This window comes from Herpailurus yagouaroundi, unplaced genomic scaffold (genome assembly GCF_014898765.1).
Source record: "Herpailurus yagouaroundi ecotype Mexico unplaced genomic scaffold, PumYag 140, whole genome shotgun sequence".
In the NCBI taxonomy this organism is placed as follows: Eukaryota; Metazoa; Chordata; class Mammalia; order Carnivora; family Felidae; genus Herpailurus; species Herpailurus yagouaroundi.
This window is the reverse complement of record NW_024412395.1, coordinates 81,979,835-82,007,026: the sequence shown is the minus strand read 5'-3', so window position 1 is coordinate 82,007,026 and position 27,192 is coordinate 81,979,835. Positions and strand designations below refer to the sequence as shown.

At 41.8% G+C, this 27,192-nt stretch overlaps 3 protein-coding genes and 1 non-coding gene across 4 annotated transcripts in view; 3 read left to right on the top strand and 1 right to left on the bottom strand.

Annotated features, from left to right (window-relative positions):
• Nucleotides 1–11,693, bottom strand: part of CYP20A1 (cytochrome P450 family 20 subfamily A member 1) — a 75,725-nt gene extending 64,032 nt beyond the window's left edge. Inside the window, exons 1-4 of the mRNA XM_040475906.1 lie at nt 11,506–11,693; nt 4,197–4,246; nt 3,003–3,169; nt 367–509 (exon numbers count right to left, since the gene is read on the bottom strand). Of these exons, the coding sequence (XP_040331840.1) occupies nt 367–509; nt 3,003–3,169; nt 4,197–4,246; nt 11,506–11,577 (432 nt within the window). The 5' untranslated portion in view covers nt 11,578–11,693. The remainder of the gene's footprint in view (nt 1–366; nt 510–3,002; nt 3,170–4,196; nt 4,247–11,505) is intronic.
• A 4,310-nt stretch (nt 11,694–16,003) lies between these two features.
• LOC121030362 (uncharacterized) lies at nt 16,004–18,490 on the top strand. The gene has a single exon (XM_040474678.1). It carries the CDS (start codon nt 17,069–17,071, stop codon nt 18,488–18,490), a length of 1,422 nt encoding a protein of 473 aa, XP_040330612.1. The 5' UTR covers nt 16,004–17,068.
• Nucleotides 18,491–18,496: 6 nt separating this feature from the next.
• LOC121030361 (uncharacterized) lies at nt 18,497–23,257 on the top strand. Its single transcript, XM_040474677.1, is given in 8 exon segments — nt 18,497–18,519; nt 18,629–20,428; nt 20,430–20,736; nt 20,739–20,799; nt 20,802–21,227; nt 21,230–21,792; nt 21,794–22,223; nt 22,273–23,257. Coding segments are annotated over 8 exon segments (3,651 nt in total). The 3' UTR covers nt 22,314–23,257.
• Nucleotides 23,258–24,182: 925 nt separating this feature from the next.
• Nucleotides 24,183–24,284, top strand: LOC121031132 (U6 spliceosomal RNA). The gene has a single exon (XR_005790566.1). It is a non-coding gene; the product is annotated as a U6 spliceosomal RNA (small nuclear RNA).
• The last annotated feature ends 2,908 nt before the right edge of the window (nt 24,285–27,192 follow it).

Below are 27,192 nucleotides of genomic sequence, written 5' to 3'. Positions count from 1 at the left end.
TCTGCAGTATGATTTAGTTTTGTCTATGCAGAGGCCCAGTAAATCTGCAGTTTTAACAAGAGAATGTGTTTTAAGTGAGCTTAGATCAGGTTTTGGGACTGGTTTAGAGTCTGGCCTGGGCACAAAGGACAAATCTATTGACACAGAAAATTTGTTCAGGTTCTCTCCATTCCCATCATTCCAACTTACACAGAAGAGTACAGGTGTGAAGATTATTTATTGTTGTTTGTTTTGTTTTAGAATTTCAGGAGAATAAAAATCAGCTTAGAAAGACAAAAAAAAAAGTAGCAAAGACAAGACACACTAATAGTCAAAAATATACTATCATCTGTATTAAAAAATGGGCCACACTTCTCATCACCTTACCTTTAGCAGGAGAGCAAAATTACTCTGCAGAGAATTAGTCACACCACTTTCATATAATTTTTTCCTCATGTGGTTTTCATTCACATTCCCACCATCAGACTGATACCTTAATAATGACTTAAGCATGGTTTCAAAAGGGTCCGCTGAAACAGACAAATTAAGTATTTCTGAGTCCAAGTGGGCAACAGAACTGAAAACAAAGAAAACAACTATAAAAACCTAGCACAAAACAAAGAGATCAAGGAGGTAGGGGACTGTAGCTAACAGCATGCCAACTTTTTTCCCAACTCCCTTCATTATCTTTCCTGCTGTTAAGAATACAATATCCTGACTGACAATTACACTATAAATAATTAATACTTAACATAAATACTCTACCTACATGACAACAATATCTTTGATTTTTAAAAAAGCTCATTCCACTGGTTTTAAAGCAAAATTGTTATTGGTGTGTAAAGGTTAAGTATTACAGTTAAAATTATTTGGCTGAGTGCAGAAATTTCTTTTTTCTCTTTCATCCATTTTTTACGTGTTTCTTTAATGACTATATTGTTTCATACAAAAAAAAATACATTGTCATTGTAAACAATTAAAACACAGTAAAATACAAAGAAAATTCGTCTAAATTTCACCAGAGAGATAATGTTAAACATTTTTGAGACTGCATTTTTTTTTTTTTTTGACAGAGAGAGAGAGAGGAGGGGGAGAGGGAGAGAGAATCCCAAGCAGGCTCCACGCTCAGCTCAGAGCCCCAAACAGGGTTCAATCTCATGACTGTGCTATCATGACCTGAGCCGAAGTCAAGAGTCGCTGCTCAACCAACTGAGCCACGCAGCTGCCCCAATAAGACTGCTTTTGTTTTGTTTTTATAGTTAACATTACTTAAAAGAAGGAAACAGAAAAATGTCAGATTTTACAAATACAAACACTTCTTTCAGAGCACTTCTCCCAGTTCATTAGTATGATCACTTCAATGTTTACATGGTTCTCCTACTCCCCAATACACCATAAGCTCCACAGGAGCAGAGACCACGTCTGGTTTTACTCATCTTTGCATTTCCTGACAGAGCCATCCTTCCATGTTATGGAAAGCTTAGTGATTAAGAACACAAACTCAGGCCAGACTGCTTACCTTCAAGTCCCATTTCTATCACTAATAAGTTGTGTGATCTTGGGCCAATGACCTAACCTCTTTGCACCTCAGTTTTCTCTAATGTCTACTTCATAAGGTTGTTCTAAGGATTAAATGAGTTAATATCTGTAAATGGCTTATAATAGTATTGGCATATAGTAGGCCATACAGATATTTGGTAAACAAAATAAATCTACATCAGCATATTAAGGCCTGATTATATTTTTTCATTCAGCCACTAACATTTAACTTTGCTTCAAATTTTTATTGTAAATAATATTAATATGTCTTTTCTCATTATATGAATATCAACTTATGATATATTCTTTATGATATTATTGCTAAATCAAAGATCCTGCCAACCCTCTCTCCCAAGTTTATAAAATATTTACATTCCATGTTTGCCTATTCCCTTAGCAACAATGCATTTTGCCAATATTTTTCATATCTTCCAAGTAAGATAGGTAAAACTTTTATTTGCATCCCACTAATTATTAGACAGGTTGAAATCTTCATTTATTTATTTATTGGCCATTTTTATTTCCTCTTTCTTAATTACCTTGTTTTTGCCCATTTTTCTATATCTCCATTTTATTTTTATTTTCTTATTAGTTTTTACTTATATATATGGATGGTAAATGGTTTCCCCATCTCTTTTAAACTTTTTCAGGGTACCTTTTTATTTTACAGAAATATAGTAATCAACTACACATCATGGGTAGTAATCTGTGCTTTTTATTGTACTGAAATTTCTCATTTTTATATAGATTTACATAAAAATTTAAGACAGTTTACCTATCTTGTGCTTGATGGCTCCTAGATCTCATGGTAAGAAAAGGTTTATCAACACCTATCCCCAATTTAATATTTAACCACGTTTTCTTCTAATACTTTTTAGGACTTCAAATTTTAATCATTTGGAATTTATTTTGCTATAAAGAGCAAGGCAGGGATGCAGATTTATTTTTTCCAAATAGCTAACCAGTTTTCCAAAACCGTTTATCACCTTTCCCCTTTATCATAAAATGCTCTCTTATCATGTATACTTGGTTTGTCTACCAGACTACCTACTCCATCAGTCTGTCTAGTCTTATCATAATACAAGATTCTTTAAATTAATCTAGATTTATAGCACATTGCTCTATCAGATGGTATAAGTATTCCCCTCATGAATATTCTTTTCTAGATGTTTTCTGACTGCTCAAGTACCTTTACTATTCCAGATGCACCCTGGATCTATTTTTTTCAAAAAAATCCTGTTGGAATTTATATTGGGATTCTACTGTATATATCTATAAACTGAGGAGAAAAATAATCATTTTACAATACTGTAACTACAGTGAGGTACTAATTATACAGACCTTAGCATAATGCCTGGCATATAGTATAAAACATTCAACAAATGTTAGCTAGTCTTACCCATGAACAATGTGTGGCTCTTCATGTATAGATGTTTATTCGTAAAAGATGAGGATCAGATAATTAGAAAAAAAATTAAACTTACATGTCTTATTGGGGTTGATATGCTGCTTCAGGGCATCAACAGTGCCCAAACTAACCACAAGGCGCCTGCCAAACCAGAAAGAGACCACAGGTCCATATCCCTCATGCAAATTAACCAGGAACTCGTGCAAACTTCCACTTTTCACAATATCTGGAAGATTACCATCTCTGAGAAAAGAACAACATTTGAAAAAATAACTTGGAAAAATAAGAAATTTAACTTGGAAGAATCAGAAAAACAATAACTGATACTGAATTAACTGTGTCAACAGATGAGAGCAGAGTTGAATGAAATGTAAATTATTGCAAAATCTAAAACTTAATTAAATTTGACTCCTTACTTTCTGTAGTTATATTTAGATATGGATTTTTCTGATATTTTGAGAATTTGTAACAATTCAAACCAAGAAAAAAGCTACACAAGGAACATCTGACTTACACAATGGAAAATAATCCCATTTTTGCAACATCTCATTTTGCGATAGCAATGATCATCATAGGCTGATTTAAATCATCAGATCAGTTCTGGCATTTTTTTCTAATTTCCTTCTATCTTAATGATTGTTTTTTATTTTCAATACTCTGGCTAGAGAAAGTGAAAGCAATTAAAGTTTTTTTTTTTTTTTTTTTCAGATTTTGTGTGTGTAACTTTTTATTTCTTATTTATTTTTTAAAGTAAACTCTATACCCAATGTGAAGCTTGAACTCACAACCCTGAGATCAAGAGTTGGATGTTCTAATGAATAAGCCAGCCAGATACCTGAAAGCAATTAAAGTTTTTGTTTATACAGCTCTCCTTTCTGTTCTTTTTATTTTGAACGTTTATTTATTTTTTGTTTTTTTGGGACAGAGAGAGACAGAGCATGAACGGGGGAGGGAGACACAGAATCGGAAACAGGCTCCAGGCTCTGAGCCATCAGCCCAGAGCCTGACGCGGGGCTTGAACTCACGGACCGCGAGATCATGACCTGGCTGAAGTCGGACGCTTAACCGACTGCGCCACCCAGGCGCCCCGTCTCCTCTCTGTTCTTAACAAAGTTCAGGTTTAGGCCCAGAGATAAATTTAGAGTAAATAAAGGAATTAAATAAACTATGTAATTTACAAATATGGTTTCGTTTTGATACCAAAAATTAAATAAGAGTTAACTCTACTGAATTCCAAAAAATAATAATAATAACAATAATAACTACTCACTTTTCTTCAGTTGGAGTAATCCCTGGAATTCCTGCAGCTTGTCTAGAAGCCTTAAGGAGAAATTTTAAAATAGTTTAGTATAATGACTTAATGTATAACATATAACTTAATGTATAATCACATAACCCATAAGTCAGATGTTTTGCCAAGACATCTGCAGGACTAAGTGATGGCTTTCCAATTTGGTTGAATATCAAGAATTCTTTCTATATTAAAATACAAAAACTGGGTTCCTTGTATTTAAAAGAATAATCTTAATATTCTTCCTCTGTGTCAATTAAACTAACACGTTTGAAAGTTTTAATCTCCATTCTACATCAACTAATATATAACAAAGTACCTTTTTTGTTGTTCTGAATCTACGTATGGTCCCTCTGGCTTGGCTTATAAAAAAAAATCAATGTCATGCTTACAAGAGTTTCATTCCTAAAACTGTTCTCTTTCTAGCCAAAGAATTTACCAAAATACAATATGATATTCATCTTTTGCTTTAATGTAGTCAGTTTTTAAATTATTTTAGAGAAAGCATGCACAAGTAGGGGAGAGGGGCAGAGGGAGAGAGAGAATCTTAAGCAGGTTCCATGCTCAGCGTAGAGCCTGACTTGGGGCTCAATCTCATGACTGCGAGATCATGACCTGAGCTGAAATTAAGAATTAGATGCTTAACTGACTGAGCCATTCAGACGGCCCAAATACAGTCATTATTGTCAGGGTCATACAGTCACTGAGGTGTGTGGCATACAAATAATAAAATAATTCATAGCAAATTGTTCAAGTAACAACCTCTAAAATGAACTGGGGAAAAGTATGTAAAATTTTAATATTTACAATTTTATACTGGGGTTACAGCTGCTATGTTTTGGGATCAATGTTATTTTTTTCTTAGTTTTTATCTTATGATAAGCATATTATTCTTTAATATGACTTTTTATAATTTTCTTTTGATGTTTATTTATTCTTGAGAGAGACAGAGTGTGTGTGGGGAGGGGCTGACAGAGAGGGAGACACAGAATCCAAAGCAGGCTCCAGGCTCCGAGCTGTCAGCACAGAGCCTGACGCAGCTCGAAGTCATAAACCATGAGATCATGACCTGAGCTGAAGTCGGATGCTTGACCGACTGAGCCACCTAGGCTCCCCAACTTTGTATCATTTTTAAATAAACTAAATATTTATGGAAAAAATAACATGAAATATTTACTCCAGGATCAATTCTGAATTTTGTCAACAATTTTATTAATATTAGTCAGAATTTATCTATCTAGCATTCTGCCCCCTTTCTTTTTCCTAATTAACATTACGTAAGTAAATGAATAAATATCTCTTTACTTGAGCATTTATTGTTTTATATCTTAATTAAAAGAAGAGGTTTCCTTTTTTATTTTTAATTCTAATATAGTTAACATACAGTGTTATATTAGTTTCATGTGTACAACATGGTGATTCAACATACTTGAACATTTAAAGGCTAAACTATGTTCATCATATAGTAGAAATTGCCTAGGGCACCTGGGTGGCTCAGTCAGTTAAGCATTAGACTTCAGCTCAAGTCATGATCTTGCAGTTCCTGGGTGCAAGCCCCACATCGGGCTCTGAGCAGACAGCTCAGAGCCTGGAGCCTGCTTCAGATTCTGTATCTCCTTCTGTCTCTCTGCTCCTTCCCTGCTTGTGCACTCTCCCTGTCTCTCAAAAATAAATAAATAAACATTTTTAAAAACTAAAAAAACAGTGAGGGCCACCTGAGTGGCTCAGTTGGTTAAGCGTCTGACTTTGGCTCAGGTCATGATCTCATAACTCATGAGTTCAAGCCCCGCGTCGGGTTTTGTGCTGACAGCTCAGAGCCTGGAGCTTGCTTCGGATTCTGTGTCTCTCTCGCTCTCTGCCCCTCCCTCGCTCATGCTCTGTCTCTCTCTTCTTCAAAAATAAATAAACACTAAAAAAAATTTTTAATTGAATTTAAAAAAAATTTTAAAAAGGAAATTGCTTAATCATTTTCCTACTATACTGCTATAAAACATCTCAGCTATTTTTTCTTTCTTTCTTTTGTTTTTTCATTAATATAAGTAGAGCTATAAAAATCTTTGTAAAACTTTACTTTTTTCCTCCTTTGGGGTATATATGCCAAAAGAGAAATACTAGATTGAACGGTACTAACTATAGGGTTTTTCAGTTTCTGCTAAATACTACAAGAATGCTATCTAGGTTAATAGTATGCGTAGTATGTGTCACTTGTATTTAGCTGATAACAATGAAATCTACAGTGTATAATTCTGTCCTACAGTCATCAATAATGGAAACTTGTCAAGTTTAATATTTTAAATAGGGAGGAAATTAGAAAAACCCAGTGGTATAAAAAATCCTACTTTCAATTTCCTGGGATAAAATTATTAATCATAAAACAAGCTTCTTGATTTCTCTTTAAACATGGTAGATCCATAACATTCATCAATTATCTGCTCCTTCTGAAATCCCACTAAATGAAAGTGAATAAGAAAGGAGAAAACAAAAATAAAGAGAAAGGGAGAGGAAATAACAGAATGAACAATTCAACAAATTTCTGAAAGTGTTAAGCTGTTGGAGAAGTGATTAATTCACATAGTTGAGAGGCCTCCTCTAGGAGTCTGCAGAGGAAGAAGGAGGATTCCTAAAAAAGCAATCAGATTTGCACTCAGTAACCAGAAAGCCTGGATAAGACATAAGGTAAGACACAGACTTAACCAATTCTTAAAAAGTTGGCATACAGATTCTTTATTCCTCTGATTACCATCCTTCTGGAAGTAAACCTCAAGATTCCAAATTCAGGAAAAACAGGCTGGGGGAGTGGTTGCACCTATAATTCTAAGGGAAAATATTCTATAATCTAATGCGAAGCCAAACTATTATTCAAGTGTAAAGCTAGAACAGAAACCTTTCAAATAAGCTAGGTTTCATAAAATGTATTTGCCATGCACACTTTCTTAGGAAGCTACTGTAAAATGATGCACTGCAGCATATATAGCAAGTGAAACAAGAAAGGATTGTGAGGCATGTAGGAAATAGGGTACATAACACAGATGAAGAGAATACCCACAATGATAGTAAAAGAACAAGAGCTAAATTGAAGGAGACTATAACCAGTACCAGCTGGGGAAGGAAGATGGATGGCTCCAGAATGTGTATCTTCATGCTGAAGAAAATGCAACTGATGTCTTTGAATATTTGGACACCTTCACAGAGTAGTGTTACGACAGAAATGTTGAATATTTGGAAAAAACTACTGACACGCAGGGGTGAATAAACTCTAACGATGTGGAAATACTAAGTACAATCCCTCCCCACTAACCTAATCCTGGTTTCCACAACTCCATCAGCAAACAGGAAGAGGGAGCATTAGAAGTCTGTGCATCCTCTGGATAAAATGGTTCCTATAGCAAATGCCACATTTCATCAGCAAAAATGAAGAGTGAACCTCAGAATGCCAGGTAAAATGCTCTCCCACTCTTTACTACATCCACATCTCCCAAATAGCTAAAATGATGAGAGGGATCCCAAAATTGGTATGCACCTGGACAAAACCCTGCAAAACTTCAATCTCCCCATTTCACTGCCTCACCACTACCATTGGCCTTGAGACTATCCAGAGTGTTATTATGATCTTTTTCCTTACTTATATTAGACACCACACAAAGGCCAGGACTACCAACCTTAGGTCTTCTCTCATCCCCAGACTCCTATACCTACAGAAGTTTATCCTCTTTCCCTGACCCATCTCTCCCCTATTCAAGCCTCCACCCTATCTTAGCAACTCATTCCCATGGTCATACATTAGGTTTTTTTTTTTTTAATTCTTAACGTTTATTTTTGGTAGAGAGTGTGTGAATGGAGGAGAGGCAGAGAGAGAGAGAGGGAGACACAGAATCCGAAGCAGGCTCTAGGCTCTGAGCTGTCAGCACAGAGCCCAACGCAGGGCTCGAACTCACAAACCACGAGATCATGCCCTGAACCAAAGCTGGACGCTCAACCAACAGAGCCACCCAGGCGTCCCCATAAATTAGATTTTTACATGACCAATAACTTCAACATCTCCAGAATTTTAACATTAAGCATCCAAATCTCCAAGCACCTCCTATCTTTCCTTCTCAACTATTTTTATTATCTTCACTCCAAAAACTATTTTTACCCCAAAAAGTACTTTTAACACACCCACTTACATATTCATTTTCCACTTTACTCAGGTTAGATTCCATGGTACGTCATTATAAACATTCCTTTGTCCTGTATCCTTTTGCCCTACATCCTGGTGTCCCAGCAAAACCCCAATTCTAATTAAATCCAACATCTGACAAACTGTCCCTGAATCCACACAGCTGAAGAGAAACACAACCATGCTGACTAGTCTTATTTTAATTTCATGAACCCCCAGTGAACTGCCTGGAAATCACACACTTCCCTAGTCTATCATTCTGTAATCTTCCAAATGGCTCTTCTGCTCCTTTTCTTTCTTTAAATCCCCTATTCCCCACCAGTAACTGATCTTGCTACTTTTCCACTGAAAAAATGAAAGCAATCAAGAAATAACTTCCACACCATGACTATCATCTGCCTACATGTATGCCGATATATTCCACCTTCCCTCCTATTAAATTGTCTATGCTCCAAATGAAATATACCCCTCTTCCCTCCACACTATCTCTGCTATCAAGCTAGCACCAGATCTCACCAAAATTATTTTAACAGCTTCCTAACTACCCTGCCTACTTCTACTCTTACCCTAGGTCCACAAGTTTATTAACATATCAGTCAAAATGATTTGCTTAAGATTTAACTAATAATATCAAATTTTTAACTCCCTTAAATTTAAAATGTCACTCTTCTGTTGAAACCGTCCAGTGGCCTACTTCAGAATGAATGCCAAGTCCATAAACTGGCCTACAACAAAAACCTGCCTTTCCTCCCCATCATTCTGATTTTATCTTTCTTACTAGTTTCTTCCTCACTCCACTCCAGCCACACTAGTCTTCTGTTTTCCTGGAACACATTAGGATGTTTCCCCCTGAAGATGTGCATATGCTATTCTCTTTGTCTGGAATGCTTTCTCAGATACTTGAATGGCTTGCTCCCTCCCTCATCTCCTTCAGGTCTCTTTTCCAATTTCTCCTTACCTCTTGGTCATCCTATTTTATTAATATTTTTAATTTTAAATTCCAGTATAGTTAATATACTGTGTTAGTTTCAGGTGTACAATATAGTGATTTAACACTTTCACACAACATGTGGGGCTCACCGTGACAAGTGCACTCTTTAAACCCCATCACCTATTTCACCCATCCTCCCACTACCTCTCCTCATAACCATCAGTTTGTTCTCTATAGTTAAGAGTCTGTTTCTTAGTTTGTCTCTTTTCCCCCCTTTGCTCATTTATTCTTTCTTAAATGCCAAAAATGAATGAAATCATATGGTATTTGTCTTTCTCTCACCTATTTCACTTAGCATTATACTCTCTATCTCTATCCATGTCACTACAAATGGCAAGATCTCATTCTTTTTTATGGCTGAATAATATTCCATTGTAAGTATACACCACATCTTCTTTATTCATCTATGGATGGACACTTGCACTACTTCCATAATTTGGCTGCTATAAATAATGCTCTATAGGGATGCATGTATCCCTTCGAATTAGAGTTTTTGCATTTTTTGTTACATACTCAGTAGTACAATTACTGGATTGTAGGATAGTTCTACTCAAGAAATAACAACTGTTAGCAAGGATGTAGAGAGAAAGGAATCCTCTTGCATTGTTGGTAGGAATACAAATTGGTGCAGCCACTCTGGAATATTTTTCCTTAAAAAAACTGACCATCCTACTTTAAAAAAACACTACCTGTTCCCAACTTTATTTTGATCCATAATACTTAATACTAGTATTTTAGTGTTATTTGTTTATATTATCTGTTCCCCCTCACCAGAATATGAATTTTCTGCCTGGTTTGTTCACTACTGTATAGCCAGTACATGGAACCGTATCTGGCTGAAAGACTAAACAGTGCTCCTTCCTATAGACTAATCAAAGGGCAATCTCATTTAAAGATTATCAAAAATTCAAGATCTGGAGAGGCACCTGGGTGGCTCAGTTGTTGGAAGGTCCCAACTTCGGCTCAGGTCACGATCTCATAGCAGGTGGGTTCGAGCCCTGCAACCAGCTCTGTGCTGACAGTTCAGAGCCTGGAGCCTGCTTCGGATTCTGTCACTGTCACTCTCTCTCTCTCTCTCTCTCTCTCTCTCTCTCTCTGCCCTTCCCCCTCTCTGCCCTTCCCGTTTGTGCTGTCTCTCCCTCTCAAAAATAAACACACATTAAAAAAAAAAACAAAAAACCCTCAGGATCTGGAGTCACTAAACCTTTAGTTTCTAGATAAATAGGATACAGGACATTACAGGTTGTGTAGCTGCAATATTACAATCTAATCCATTTACCATCTCTGAACATTTAAGGTGTTCCCTCATTATTATCAGTGAGGTTTTGGGGAGCTCAGCTACTTAACTTTTTCCACGAAAACACCACCGTCTTTTGTAAACAGGTTAAGAGATGATTGCTCATCTACTAGCTCCTTTCCCTCTCAGAATCACCCCCTGAGGCTGATAAAGGCAAGCAGATAAGTCTAGTAGAACAAGATTCAGAGCTAACGCAAAGTCGCTACTTCAAGCTCAGGAACTAACCCACCACAACGCTCATTCCACAGCTCCATTTGCTTCCGAGGCCCTGCGAAAAGCAAGACCGATCTGGGCCGTGAGGATTTTGGATTTCGTTAACAGACGGAAAGACTGATCGAAAGGCAGGACACGAAGGAGAAAAAAAAAAAAATCCAGGAGAATCCTCAAAAGGACAAAGGAGTGGAGCACTCTCGCACCCTCAAGTTTCCTCCCAGACACCTTGGAAAATGGAATTTGGGTTTGGCAGGATTACTGCCCAAAAGTCACCCCAAAGTACTGCTCACGCAGCCTGTGACAGAGGCGTGGCAGTGCCGGGAGCAGGTAGGCAGCTGGACCAGAAGAACGGCCCTAAGCCCTCAGGCGGCAACGCGTCCCTGGCCGTGCGCGCCAGAGGGGTCCTTCAGCCGCCCGCTCCGCTCTCCCAGCGCAGCCTGCGCGCACGCCGCGAGGCGTCACGTGCCCGAGAGCTGCAGCTGCGCGATGCGGGAACAGGAACACAAGGGAGAGCGGGAGTCCTCCTCTCAGGCCCGCTCCCTGCGGCCCACTGCGCGCAGAGCGACGCGGATACGGCAACAGAGGCTGGGGCGGCTGTCAGAGTCCCCGAGGCCGAGACGGCGATTACCGGATAGAGGTAGAGCACCGCTGCCACCAACGCCAGCAGGAAGGTAACGGCGAAGATGGCAAAGTCCAACATGGCTCTTCCGCCGACGAGCCACGTCTCACACCCCGCGCTCCGGCAGCAGCGCCTCAGCCTGACCAGCTCTGCGGAATGGGCGTGAGGGCAGAGGCGCCTTGTGGACCTTGCGAGCCAATGGGCCCACCGGGGGGCGGGGCCGGGGCCAGGCGAGGCTGGCGGGGAGAGCAATGGAGTGCCGAGGCCCGCGGCGGGGCCGGAGCCACACCCCAGGGCGGAGTTGGCGGCGGACAAGGCCTCGGGGCACGCCCATGATTTGGGGTTCCTGTCGCAGGAGAAAGTGGAGTCTAGGCTTCTGAAACACGTTAGGACTTACCATCGCTCTGCCCAGACCAACACTTGTCCCAATGGTTTTAGGATTAAAACTCATAAACCAAAGATTCTTACGGCGTAGCTTCCGGAGCAGCAGCAGCAGCACCGGGGAACTTGCTAGGAATTCTGATTCTCTACCCCACCCTGGGAGCGAGAGGGATTCCGCAAGTCTGTGCTTTATTTAACAAAGCTGTTAAACACCGTGAGAACCACTGACCCAAGCTAACCTGGACAGGAGTGTCTTAAGAGTCAAGCATCGTTAGATGTTCCTTGTTTCGAAAAATTATTTGAAGTGCTAATAAATGTGATTCCTTGACACTTTCTCGTGATTGAAGGCAGCGAACTGTTCAGTTATGGTAAGATTTCCTGACTCTGCTAGAGTTTCAGAAAATTGAATTTTCTAAGCTTCCATTTCCTTATATATAAAGCAATGGAAATAATACCACACAGAGTTGCCTGCTGGAATAAATGAGGTATTTTATGGAAAGTACTTAATACAGTTACTAGCAAAATGCTCGTTAGTATTTAGCACTAGTTATTCTGAACATAAAAATATCCTAGGATCCCTCTTCTTTTTCACAGGACTCAGAAGGCTTTGTTTGTTTGTTTGTTTGTTTGTTAATTTTGAGAGAGCGCTTGAGCAGGAGAGAGGCAGAAAAAGAGAGAGCAAGAAAATCCTAAGCAGGCTCCAGACTGTCAGCGTGGACCCAGTCCCAGAGTTCTGTCCCACGTACTGGGAGATTATGACCTGAGCTGAAATCAACAGTCCCACACCTTACCAACCAAGCCACCCAAGCCGTGATTCAGAATTTTTGATATGTATAATGTAAGGCAAAGGCCATTACTTACTGGTGTTCCATTTAGTGAATGCACACTCAAAGTATGTATGGTTTTTATAGCTTTCATAGTATAAAGTGTGTGTCTCTCACACACACAGACACACATACATTCACACACAAAGGCAGCAATTCAGTAAGTGGAATCATTTGAGATTGCATTTTAGAACATCTGTGATAAATGACTTCTCGAGTAAGCATGAAACATCTCATTGAAAATGCCAAGGCTTTTGGCATCTATAGCAAATATAAATGTTGCTATTTGATATTTTATTTCGCAGAAATTGTACTTTTTTTAAAGAGAAAAGTATGTATGTATGTATTTATTTATTTTAATGTTTTATTTATTTTTGAGACAGAGACAGAGCTCGAGTGGGGGACAGGCAGAGAGAGAGGGAGACACAGAGTCGGAAGTAGGCTCAGGCTCTGAGGTGTCAGTCCAGAGCTGACGCGAGGCTGGAACCCACCAACCTAAGCCGAAGTCGAAGGCTTTACCAACTGAGCCACCCAGGTGCCCCTACCTAAAAATATTTTATGAAACCATGTATATACTTTCACACATTTTGATGTTGACATCTAAAATTTTTATCTTGACTTAAAAGGATTAAATTTTCAGTGTGTTGTAAATATTCACATTTGAAATTATTGTATCTCTTTTAAATGTATGAAAAGGAATTTAAATACCATAGTGATGTGATGACTATCACCGAGCATTTATTTTTATTTTTTATTTATTTATTTATTTATTTATTTAAAAAAATTTTTTTTCAACGTTTTTATTTTTATTTTTGGGACAAAGAGAGACAGAGCATGAACGGAGGAGGGGCAGAGAGAGAGGGAGACACAGAATCAGAAACAGGCTCCAGGCTCTGAGCCATCAGCCCAGAGCCTGACGCGGGGCTCGAACTCACGGACCGCGAGATTGTGACCTGGCTGAAGTCGGACGCTTAACCGACTGCGCCACCCAGGCGCCCCTATTTTTTATTTATTTTTAAATTTACATCCAAGTTAGTTAGCATGTAGTGCAATAATGATTTCTGGAATAGATTCCAGTGATTCATCCCCTATGTATAGCACCCAGTGCTCATCCCACCAAGTCTCCTCCTTAATGCCCCTTCCCCATTTAGCCCATCCCCCCCAAACACAACCCTTCCAGCAACCCTCAGTTTTTTCTCTGTATGTAAGAGTCTCTTATGTTTTGTCCCCCTCCGTTTTTATATTAATTTTGCCTCCCTTCCCTTTTGTTCATCTATTTGTATCTTAAAAAATTTTTTTTAATCTTTATTTATTTTTGAGAGAGAGCATATGAGCGGGGGAGGAGCAGAGAGAGAGGCAGACACAGAATCCGAAGCAGGCTCCAGGCTCCGAGCTGTCATCACAGAGTCTGATGCGGGGCTCGAGCCCACGAACGGTGAGATCATGACCTGAACCAAAGTCGCTGAACTGACTGAACCACCCAGGCTCCCCCGTCTGTTTTGTATCTTTTTTTTTTTTTTTATGTTTTTATTTTTGAGATAGAGACAGCGCATGAGCAGGGGAGGGGCAGAGAGATGGGGGGGACACAGACCATTTGTTTTGTATCTTAAAGTCCATATGTCTGAAGTCATATATTTGTCTTTCTCTGACTATTTTCACTTAGCATAATACCCTCTAGTCCCATCCACGTAGTTGCAAATGGCAAGATTTCACTATTTTTGATTGCCAAGTAATACTCCATTGTATATATATACCACATCTTTATTTATCTGTTGATGGACATGTGGGTTCTTTCCATACTTTGGCTATTATTATCAATAGCTCTGCTACAAACATTGGGGTGCATGTGCCCCTTTGAAACAGCACACCTATATCCCTTGGATAATACCTAGTAGTGCAATTGTGGGGTCATAGGGTAGTTCTGTTTTTAACTTTTTGAGGAACCTCCATTCTGTTTCCCAGAGTGGCTGCAGCAGTTTGCATTCCCACCAGCAGTGCAAAACAGATCCTCTTTCTCCACATCCTCACCAGCCTCTGTTGTTGCCTGAGTTGTTAATTTTAGCCATTCTTACTGGTGTGAGGTGGTATCTCATTGTGGTTTTGATTTGTATTTCACTGATGATGAGTGATGTTGAGAATCTTTTCATCACATAAAAGTCTTTTAGAAATTTCTCTTGCAGACTGTTAAAAACTGAGAACAAACTGAGGGTTGATGGGGGGTGGGAGGGAGGAGAGGGTGGGTGATGGGTATTGAGGAGGGCACCTTTTGGGATGAGCACTGGGTGTTGTATGGAAACCAATTTGACAATAAATTTCATATATTAAAAAATAAATTAAAAAAAAGGAAAAAAAAAAAGAAATTATGTTCCCAGCTGCTAGTAATCAATGGATTGTGCTGTACCAGATTGCAATTTCATTAACAGCACATGGAATCCTCATTTCATACCATTCTTGCCAAAAATGATTATAAGAACTTTAAAGACTCCTTGTCAGTTTCATAGGTGAATATGAATCAGTGTTATTTTAATTAGCATTTCTTTGAATAAAAATGGAGCTAAACTCTTTTTTCTTAAAAAAAAAAAAAAAGAAATTTCTCTTGGGTGAAAAGAACAGCTTTAAATCCAAATGACAACCCTGCCTTAGTTTAAAGCTAAGTTCTCTTTTCTGCTTATTATGGATCTTTGATAAAAAATACAATTGCTGAGAAGTCTGTTTTGCTTGCTGTTTGCTACGAGCATCGTGAAACCTTTCCTGAATGTAACTCGCTATGTAATAGAGTAAGTTGTGAAACTTCCTAAATGTAGTCTGGTATGTAATAGAATAAGTGATTGTACATGAACTAACCGGCATTTCTCGCTTCTGTAAACCTGCTTGCTTAACACATTCCTCCCCTACTCCCTTCCCCCTTCCCCCTTTTCCTCCTGCCACAAGTAACGGACAAAGCCTTCCCGCCAAAGAACAGACAAAGGACACCCAATCAGAGAACAACAAACAACTTTAAAACCAACTAATCAGGCCCCTCATAATTTGAAACCTCCCCTGTGCTATTTGTCTCTGTCTATAAAAACGCTGTACCAACCCTGATCGAGGCCTCTACTCGTCACTGGCGACGAGTGCGCAGAGGTCCAGGTTCGAACCTGCAGTAAACGACCCTTGCCGCTTGGCTTTGACTTACGACTCTGGTGGTCTCTTGTGGGGGGGTTTCGCGACCTCGGGCATTACATTTGGAGGTTCCACCGAGATTTCCCCCGAGCCCACCAGACTTCTGGTTAACGGGTCGTATCTGATTCCGATCGGTAAGTAAGCCGGCTCTAACGTTCTTTCTTTTCTCTGATCTGTGTTTCTTCTCTGGAGAACCGGTTCTGTCTGGAAGCTGGTGTGACCCTGGCGGACGCGCTATAGGGCACCCGGCCGGGGTCAGTTGGAGACGTCCACTGACATCTGGGGGCCTTCTTGGCCCATCAGGGGACCTTCTTGGTCCATCGGGGGGCCTTTTTGGCCCCTCAGGATTCTTTTCTGTGGGCTGCTTACGCCCAACGCGCCTGCGAACTAAATACTTTCATTTTCTCTATGAACTTCCAGAGTGCTAAAAAAATATCTCTAGGCGTCTAAAAGAAAAACCACCTAGGCATGCCAATTGTTACCCGTATTCTGATGTGATGTGTGTCTGTGTGTCTGTCTGTTGAATTGACTGGAATGATTGTTGAGAGTCAGGGGCACGCGCCTGACTTACCCTATGTGTAGTCCCACGGCGTAAGCTACGGGATTCGAGTGGGCTCTAACCCGATTTCCGCGGTGATCCTCATATGGCTTAAGGCAGTCAAAATCTTTTGATCCAAGCAGGGGATTTACACCTGCCCGCCTATGCTAAGAGGCACCTAAGCTCCCGCGAGGGACGCGGACGGACGAGTACTCGAGTGCTTCTGTGTCAGTCTAAATGTATTGTCACCCCTGGGCCTTTGTAATAATAACCATCCTAGCCGTAACCCTTTCTACCGGGTTGGCCGAAACAGCACCAGAAAGTTGGAACCGCTGCGAAAGATTCTTGTTAGTTCTTGTTTTTCTTTCATGGGTCGGATGCTTTATTGGAATTGTTTTCTCGGCTGATCAGAATTAATTATTCCATCCTTTGTTCCTCTCTCCTCCTTCCTCAGCTCCCTGCGGCTTTCCCTCCCGCCCCTCCGCCCGGGGCCCAGCCAGGCCGCTGGGGGTCTCACCCTTGGAGGTCGCCTGCGCGAACTCCTCCACCGCTAATTTCAGCCGCTTCAGGGCCCCCTCCGTGCCGCCCCCTGGCCAGCGGCGCCCCCCCCCCCCGCGTCCGTGCTGCCCGCGCCCCCTTCTCTTCTCCTCTTCCTCAGAATCATAACATGGGCCAAACGCAGAGCACCCCTCTCTCCCTCCTCCTCACCAATTTCAAAGATGTAAGAGCTAGAGGACACAGCTTAAGGCTAGACAATCCCAAAAGGAAGTTGATCGCCTATTGCTGCTCTGAATGGCCCACCTTTGGGGTCAATTGGCCTACAGAGGGAACCTTCTGCCTCCCTGTGGTCCTTAAAGTAAAATCAAAAATTTTCCTACCAGGGAAAGAAGGTCACTCGGATCAGATTCCCTATATTCTGGTGTGGCAAGATTTAGTAGAAAACCCACCTCCCTGGATGGCCTCTTTCTTAACAACAGGGCCATGCAAAATTCTAGCAGCTAAACCTACCAACCCTCCCAAGCCACAAACTCCGAATGCACCCCCTGTTCTCCCCGACAGCCAAGATTCACTTTCCCTTGACCCTCCCCCTTACCAGATTCCCCCCCTTATTCCTCAAGCTGCCCCCATCCCTGCTCCCGACCCCATTCCCCCTGCGCTGGCAGAGCTTCCCGTAGCCGAGCCAATGGAAGAACTAGAAAATAGGGAGGCTCAACCCGCGCCCATGCCTAGTGGGGGCGAAATCCAAGGGCCGGCTGGACGTACCCGTAGGGGGGCCCCACATGAGCCAGGACTCCGCCTTCCTGACTCCACCGTAGCTCTACCCTTATGGGAAATAGGGCCTCCCGATGATACGGGGAACCCCCGGCTTCAATACTTGCCCTTCTCCACCAGTGACCTATATAACTGGAAAACCCAGAATGCCCGATTTTCTGATAACCCTAAAGATTTAATAGCTCTCCTGGACAGCGTTATGTTCACCCACCAACCCACCTGGGATGATTGTCAGCAACTCCTCCGAATCCTGTTCACCACCGAGGAGCGAGAAAGAATTCCATTGGAAGCAAGAAAGCTGGTTCCTGGAGATGATGGCCAACCCACTGCTAACCATGATCTCATTAATACAGCTTTTCCCTTGACCCGACCTCCACAGGATGGCTGGGACTACAACACGGCAGAAGGTAGGGGACGGCTACGCATTTATCGCCAGACTCTAATGGCGGGTCTCCGGGCTGCTGCACGCAAGCCCACTAATTTGGCAAAAGTGTATTCAGTAATACAAGGTAAGACAGAGAGCCCTGCCGCTTATTTAGAAAGATTAATGGAAACCTTCAGACAGTATACCCCCATGAACCCCGAGGCCCCCGAAAATCAAGCTGCTGTTGTAATGGCCTTTGTAAATCAGGCAGCCACTGATATTAAAAAGAAACTCCAGAAACTAGAGGACCTGGAGGGAAAACAGATTCAGGACTTACTCCGCATTGCCCAGCGTGTCTATAATAATAGAGAGACTCCAGAGGACAGGCAACTTAAAGCTACCGAAAAAAATGACCAAAGTCCTGGCCGCTGTCGTCCAAAAGCCCCTGGATAAAGACCAATGTGCCTATTGCAAAGAAAAAGGCCATTGGGCCCGAGAATGCCCTAAAAAGAAAAAGCCACGTCATAATCAAAAACCGTGGCAGCCAAAAACCACACCCGCCCTCTTCACTCAAGATGCGGAATAGGGGAGACGGGGTTCGGATCCCCTCCCCGAACCTAGGGTAACGCTACAAGTGGAGGGGAACCCAGTTCAATTCCTAATCGACACAGGGGCACAACATTCGGTCTTGATCAGACCCCATGGAAAAATTTCTGAAAAATCTTCCTGGGTCCAAGGGGCTACCGGAATAAAAAAATATCCCTGGACCACCCAGAGGACTGTGGACCTAGGAAATGGAAAGGTCACCCATTCCTTCCTAGTCATCCCCGACAGCCCCTGCCCCTTATTAGGAAGAGACTTGCTCACTAAAATGGGGGCCCAGATTCATTTTACGCCAGGAGGCCCCCAAGTGACTGGCCCTCACAACCAACCCATGACCATACTTACTCTAAGATTAGAAGATGAATATCGACTCCATCAGGAGCCACCCTCACAAAGTCAAAACATAGAGCCCTGGCTCCAGCAGTTTCCAGAAGCATGGGCTGAAACCGGGGGTATGGGGTTGGCTAAACATCGCCCGGATCTATTCATAGAGCTGAAACCGGGGGCAGATCCAGTTCGGGTCCGACAATACCCGATGTCAATGGAGGCCAGAAATGGCATCACGCCACATATCCGTCGCCTCCTAGACTTAGGCATCTTGCGTCCCTGCCATTCAGCCTGGAACACCCCCCTGCTGCCTGTATGAAAACCTAACAGTGCGGACTACTGTCCAGTACAAGATCTGAGAGAAGTTAACCGCCGAGTCATGGACATACACCCAACAGTACCCAACCCCTATACCCTCCTAAGTGCCCTCAGCCCAGAAAGACAATGGTATACTGTCCTTGATTTGAAAGATGCTTTTTTCAGCCTGCCTCTGGCCCCCAAAAGCCAAGAGCTCTTCACCTTCGAGTGGTCCGACCCTGAGAGGGACATAAATGGGCAACTCACCTGGACCCGGCTCCCCCAAGGATTTAAAAACTCACCCACCTTGTTCGATGAGGCACTTCACGAGGATCTGGGTGAGTACCGGAATCAAAACCCCGAAGTGACTCTCTTGCAGTACGTCGACGATCTTTTAATCGCCGCTGAAACTGCCGAAGCTTGCTTGCAAGGCACCAGGAACCTCCTCTGGACACTTGGTGCCCTGGGGTACCGGGCTTCAGCAAAGAAAGCCCAAATTTGCAGATCCGAGGTAACCTACTTGGGGTATCTGTTAAGAGAAGGCCATCGATGGCTCACTGATGCACGGAAGGAAACCGTCCTCCGCATCCCCCGACCCACAACGCGAAAGCAGGTAAGAGAATTCCAGGGATCGGCCGGGTTCTGCCGCTTGTGGATACCTCGGTTCGCTGAGATGGCTAAGTCTCTTTACCTGGTCACCCGAGAACAGGCGCCCTTTGAGTGGACAGAGAAAACTGAGCAGGCTTTCCAGCAAGTTAAACTCGTCCTGTTGTCGGCGCCAGTCTTAGGGCTCCCCGATGTCTCCAAACCCTTTCATCTCTCCGTAGATGAAAATAAGGGGGTAGCCAAAGCAGTGTTGATGCCACTCCTTGGTCCATGGCCCAGGCCCATTGCCTATCTTTCAAAAAGACTAGACCCAGTAGCGGCTGGCTGGCCCCCTTGCCTCCATATGATCGCTGCTACAGCTCTAATGGTAAAGGATGCTGATAAGTTAACTATGGGACAAGAGTTACATGTTACAACCCCTCATGCCATCGAGGGAGTCCTCAAACAACCTCCTGACTGATGGATAAGTAACGCCCGACTGGTTCACTACCAGGGACTATTATTAAATCCCCTCGGAATCATTTATGCTCCCCCCCGAACACTAAACCCTGCCTCCCTGTCCAGACCCGGACTTAGATACCCCCCTCCATGACTGCACTGAGATATTGGCACAGGTTCATGGAGTTCGGGAAGATTTACAGGATCACCCTCTACCAGACGCCGAGGTTACCTGGTTCACTGACGGCAGCAGCTTTGTACATCAGGGTCAAAGGTACGAGGGGGCAGCAGTCACAACTGAAACTGAGACTGTTTGGGCAGAGCCTTTGCCAGCTGGCACCTCTACCCAACGGGCTGAACTTGTGGCCTTAACCAAGGCACTGACTTTGGGAAAAGACAAGAGACTAAACGTGTATACCGATAGCAGATAGTAGCTTTTGCTACGGCCCACATACATGGAGCTATATACAGAGAGAGAGGACTGCTAACTGCAGAGGGAAAACTATCAAAAACAAAGAAGAAATATTGGCTCTTTTAAAGGCACTCTGGCTGCCTAAACGACTAGCCATCATACATTGCCCAGGCCACCAAAAACCGATCACACCGGTGGCCAGAGGAAATAATTTGGCTGACCAGGTGGCCCGAGAGGTGGCCTTACAGGTGGACTGTGCTTTAATGACCACCCTACCAGACCCTGGTTCAGCTAGTTTACCGGAAAATCCCGCCTACACTAAAGAAGACCTAAACTGGATTCAAAAATTACCTTTAACTCAGTGCCTTAACGGATGGTGGAGGGCAGCAGACTGTAGCATAATTCTCCCAGAAGAAATGGGAAATAAAGTCTTATCCAAGATGCACCGAGCCACTCATATGGGCACAAGAAAAATGCAAGACTTAATAAGGCATGCTAGAATCACCATTAAAGACTCCAGGACAAAAATCGAGCAGTTACTAGCTGTAAAGCTTGCCAACTAACTAATGCCACCAACCACGGGAAAAACCCTGGCTCCAGAACCCGCGGAACCAGGCCGGGAGCCTATTGGGAAGTAGACTTCACCGAGGTAAAGCCTGGAAAATATGGATATAAATATTTGTTAGTGTTTATAGATACCTTTTCAGGATGGACAGAGGCCTTCCCCACCAAGCATGAGACTGCGCAGGTAGTAGCAAAGAAAATGTTGGAAGACATCATGCCCAGGTACGGATTCCCTACCCTAATAGGATCAGACAACGGACCAGCATTCATTTCAAAGGTAATACAAGGGATAGCGCAGTTTATTGGGGCTGATTGGAAACTACATTGTGCATATACACCCCAAAGCTCAGGACAGGTAGAAAGAATGAATAGAACTCTAAAAGAGACCTTAACTAAATTGACCATGGAGACTGGCGCTAACTGGGTAGTCTTACTCCCCTACGCTCTGTTCAGGGTGCGGAACTCCCCTTACAAACTGGGATTAACCCCCTTTGAAATCATGTATGGAGTGGCCCCCCCCTATAATTCCCAACCTACAGTCTAATGTGTTAACTGAATTTGATGATCATAAACTTCTTATTTCCCTGAGGGAACTCCAGCACACCCACCAGGAAGTTTGGCCCAGATTGAGAGCCATTTATGAGAACGGGCCCCCTCCTGAGCCGCATCACTACCGACCCGGAGATTGGGTATACGTGTGGAGACACAAGCAAGAGACCCTCCAACCACGGTGGAAGGGACCCTACATTGTGATCCTAACCACACCCACTGCTCTCAAAGTCGATGGGATTGCTACCTGGATCCATTACACCCACGCCCGACCAGCTGATCCCTTTGCAGTTCGAGAAGACTTTGTGCCGGAAGCCAACACCGCCTGGACGGTTGACCAGAGTAAGACCCATCCTTTAAAATTGACTCTGCGTCAAAAAACTGACCCCGAAAACCAGCTGAGACCAAAGGCCTGGGTATCCCATATCAAGACTGTTGCAGCAGCTCCGGACCCACAATGATCGAAGGAACACTCATTAGCGTGCTCCTGCTCACCTCCTACGGACTGATAAGTATTGCGAGCAACCCCCATATACCCTATACTTTAACTTGGGAGGTTTCTAATTTGGAAACCCAGGAAGTCTATAATACTACCACAGCAGACGATACTCCCCTAAATGCCTGGTGGCCTGATCTATATTTTAACCTAGAGGATGTAGCCGTAACCATGGGGGTACTTCCCCCCAACGGAAGCCGCCAGCGTCCTAATCCGTCATGGACCGGAACCCCAGAAAATGAAAAAAAGCGCATAAGATCTGGTGGGTTTTATGCATGTCCCGGGTTCAGAACAGGAGCAATGAAAAAAACCTGTGGAGGAATCGAATCCCTCTACTGTAGGGCTTGGAGTTGTGTTACTACCAATGATGGAAGCTGGAAATGGGAGGTAAAACCCCATTATATTGACATGAAATTTGCCAGCCCCTGTCCCAAGCAAACCCGTGCCTGTAACCTTATTCGTATCAAATTCCTAGAGGACGGAAAAAAGGAGACAAGATGGATTACGGGACTAAATTGGGGAATTTACCTGTATCGGGGACCGCCTTACTTTGCAACTGTTATTCAGATAAGATTAAAAATAAAACCCAAAGCTTCACCAACACTAATAGGGCCAAACCAGTCAGTATGGCCCACAAGTAAGCCTAATACTACCCCGAGGTCCACAAATAAGGGTGGTTTGAATCCTGGTTCAACGCGTCCCCTTGGTTAACTACCCTGCTCTCCACTTTACTCGGGCCTCTGGCCATTCTACTTCTCGCTCTCACATTAGGCCCCTGCATCATAAACAAAATTATTAATTTTGTCCAAGACAGGTTCAATGCTATACAATTAATGGTCTTACGAACTCAGTACCAACCGCTCGAGACATTACAAATAGAAAATTGAAGATCCAAGATTGGCTCTTTAGGCACAAGAAAAAAGGGGGGAATGAAAAGAACAGCTTTAAATCCAAATGACAGCCCTGCCTTAGTTTAAAGCTAAGTTCTCTTTTCTGCTTATTATGGATCTTTGATAAAAAATACAATTGCTGAGAAGTCTGTTTTGCTTGCTGTTTGCTACGAGCATCGTGAAACCTTTCCTGAATGTAACTCGCTATGTAAAGAGTAAGTTGTGAAACTTCCTAAATGTAGTCTGGTATGTAATAGAATAAGTGATTGTACATGAACTAACCGGCATTTCTCGCTTCTGTAAACCTGCTTGCTTAACACATTCCTCCCCTATTCCCTTCCCCCTTCCCCCTTTTCCTCCTGCCACAAGTAACGGACAAAGCCTTCCCGCCAAAGAACAGACAAAGGACGCCCAATCAGAGAACAACAAATGTCCTTACTTTAAAACCAACTAATCAGGCCCCTCATAATTTGAAACCTCCCCTATGCTATTTGTCTCTGTCTATAAAAACGCTGTACCAACCCTGATCGAGGCCTCTACTCGTCACTGGCGACGAGTGCGCAGAGGTCCAGGTTCGAACCTGCAGTAAACGACCCTTGCCGCTTGGCTTTGACTTACGACTCTGGTGGTCTCTTGTGGGGGGGTTTCGCGACCTCGGGCATTACATGGGTCAGTTACATCACAAGAGATTGCCTTTTATCCGGAGAAACTCCCATATCCCCTCATTATCTCCAGGCTTATAGAGAGAGTTAAACTCCTCATGGCCCACAAAGAGAAATGCCTAATCAGTTCCTAGAGGAAATAACCTAACAGTGGCATTTCAACAAAAAGAGGCTAGTGGTGGAGCACCCCCAGCAGAATGGAGGAATTTATTACTGACATTTTTATGATTTCCAGCACATGGTGATAATAAAAAGAAGACATTTAGTTGGTTTATTATTGCTTTAAAATTCTCTACACACAGTGCTCACTTCAGCAGCACATATACTAAAATTGGAATGATAGAGAAGATTAGCATGGCCCTTAAGCAAGGATGACATGCAAATTCATGTGTTGCATATTTTAAAAAATAATAAAAATAAAATTCTGTACACACAATGCACCCCCTTTTGTCTGAACCTGGAGCAGAACACTACATCAAACAAACAGTAAGGCCTTGTTAATTTGTGTCAGAGAGAACATAGGTGGATTCTAGGCATGTCTGTTTAAAAAGAATAAAATATAAAGGCTAGGAAGGGCAGGTATATTTATATGGTTTCATTCATTCAGGATTTGAGATTTTAGTGTTACATTGAGCACCTGATATTGGATCTGAATGTGCTTGGTTAACTGAAGCCTGGATTGAATACTGGCCAACAGTCATTCAAGTTGAGATGCCAGATATTTCCTGGCAGGGAGTCAGCAAACTAAGGAATTGGGGCCCCATCTGTTTTTGTAAATAAAGGTTTATGGGAAGACAGCTATGCTCATTTATTTATGTATTGTCAATGGCTGCTTTCATGCCACAATGGCAGAAATGAATAGTTGTGATAGAGACCACATGGCTCTCAAAGCCTAAAATATTATCTGGTCCTTTAACAGAAAAAGCTTGTGGGTCCCTGCTGTAGGGGAAAGAAATCTACAGATTTAGGGAGACGGGAATGTTGGTATGGATTTTGTTGACATGTCAAAATACTTTAGAACTCACAAAGGAAGTTAACAAACTGTTACATAAGTGATATTCTATCTTTCTGCCCTAAAATTATACCTTCATAATGCCAAATTTAAAATATGTGTAAACTATGGTTTTTATGATTGAAAGTCAATAAACTAACAAAGATAGGTGAACTTAGTTATTGCACATGCCTAGGTATTCTAGAATGGTCTAGTGTGTTTGGATAAAAAATAAAATATGGACACATAATTCAGAAATTATTTGTTTTATAAAGTTTTCATTTCAGCAGTATCTCTGTTTTTATAATCAAGATTTCACATCTTTTTTTCCTGGCAGTGTTTTCCTGGCAGTAATGCCAAATTAGCTTATCTTGGGTCATAGTATTTCTTGGATAGATTTTTTAAAATATAATCTTGTCAGGGGCACCTGGGTGGCTCAGTCGGTTAAGCGTCCGACTTCAGTTCAGGTCATGATCTCAAGGTTCGTGGGTTCAGGCCCACGTCAGGCTCTGTGCCGACAGCTCAGAGCCTGGAGCCTGCTTCGGATTCTGTGTCTCCCTCTTTCTCTGCCCCTCCCCTGCTCATACTCTCTCTCTCTCTCTCAAAAAATAAAAATTAAAAAAATTTTTTTTCAAGTTTATTGAGGCATAATACATATACAGGATAATTTTTAAATTCTTTTCAATTGGAGAAATTTTCTTTGTTCAGACAGTAGGGAATAATTTGGCCCAGGTAGCAAAAAAGAAAAGAATGCATAACTGCTATGTACTATTTTTCACATTCATTAGTGTATCAGGCTGAATAATGGCACCCAAATATGTCCACATCCTAATCTCTGGAATTTGTAAATGTTATTTTACATGGTAAAATACACTTTGCAGAGGTGATTAAACTAAAACTCTTGAAATGGAAAGATCAAGTTGGATTATTCATGTGGGCTCAACATAATCACAATAGTCCTAATAGGAAGGACACAAGAAAAGTCAGAAACAGAAACTGAACTGAATCACTGAAACTGATTTCTAACTTCTGACCTCCAGAATTGTAAAAGTGAATTTATGTTGTTTTAAACCACTAAATTTGTGCCAGTTTGTTATAGCACCAACAGGAATGTAGTATAATGACCTTTAAATAAAATGACACAACTTAAAGAATATCTATCAGTTAAGTACTATTTTATAGTAATTAGATTCAGGGTATTAGTTATTCACTTCAAAGAAACTTACTTCGCCTCTCTTACTAAAAGCTTACTCCTTGCCAAGGAAGTAATTTCTCTTTTGTGTCAGACTATCTAAGCAACTGATCTCCTTGAATAAGATTTGTCTCTTTATTTTAGTCTGTGTTGCCATAACATTGTATGTATCATATATTCCCTTAATAGTGTATAACTTATTATTAATCTTTTGGTACGTTTTAGAAGAATTCCATACTTGTTACCTAACACTTTAACATATGTAGTACAATAATCTGGATCCCTACAACCAGTATGTCATTTGGCCTACTTTCATTAAAGTGAAATTAAAATTATGTATTACAACAGTGTATTTCTTTTTAAAAAAATTTTTGGTTTATGATCTTATGAATCACAGCTTACCTAACAGGCATCCTACTACATCTCATCACACATCCTTCAGATGATTGCCTGTCTGCTCTGATTAATGATGTGCTGGACTTACAATTTACACTCACAGGGCAGTCAATGATCCCTTATTTTCTTGTTCTGATTTTTAATTTACTTTTTTAGTAATATCTACACCCAAATATGGGGCTCAAACTCATGACCCGAAGACCATGAGTTACAAGCTCTTCCAACTGAGCCAGCCCGGTGCCCTCTAATAGTGTGTTTCTTACCTCTGATCCTTTAATGTTATTTCATTTGATCCCTAAACATCATTAACACTCTATTTTACACATGAAATAACTAAAACCAGATAGGTTTAAGTGTCTTACTCTAAGTCATAGAGGTACTTTATAGGAGAAATGTAAATTGAAGCCACATCTTTTGTTCCAGACCTGAGCTCTTTCACTGGATCCCATTCTATTAAAGACATATGATAATATCTGAGAATCTTGACCAATATTGATGGGTAGATCAAAATTTCCCATTTCAATATACTTAAAAAAATAGTAGTGACCTTAGTACATTAGGATCTGTTAACAGTATGTAAGACAACTGTGAGAAATTAAAGAATGAGGGTTGTCTTGGGATGCCTGGGTGGCTCAGTTAGTTGAGCATCCGACTTCAGCTCGGGTCATGATCTCAAGGCTTGTGAGTTCGAGCCCCTCATTGGGCTGACTGCTATTGCTGCAAAGCCTGCTT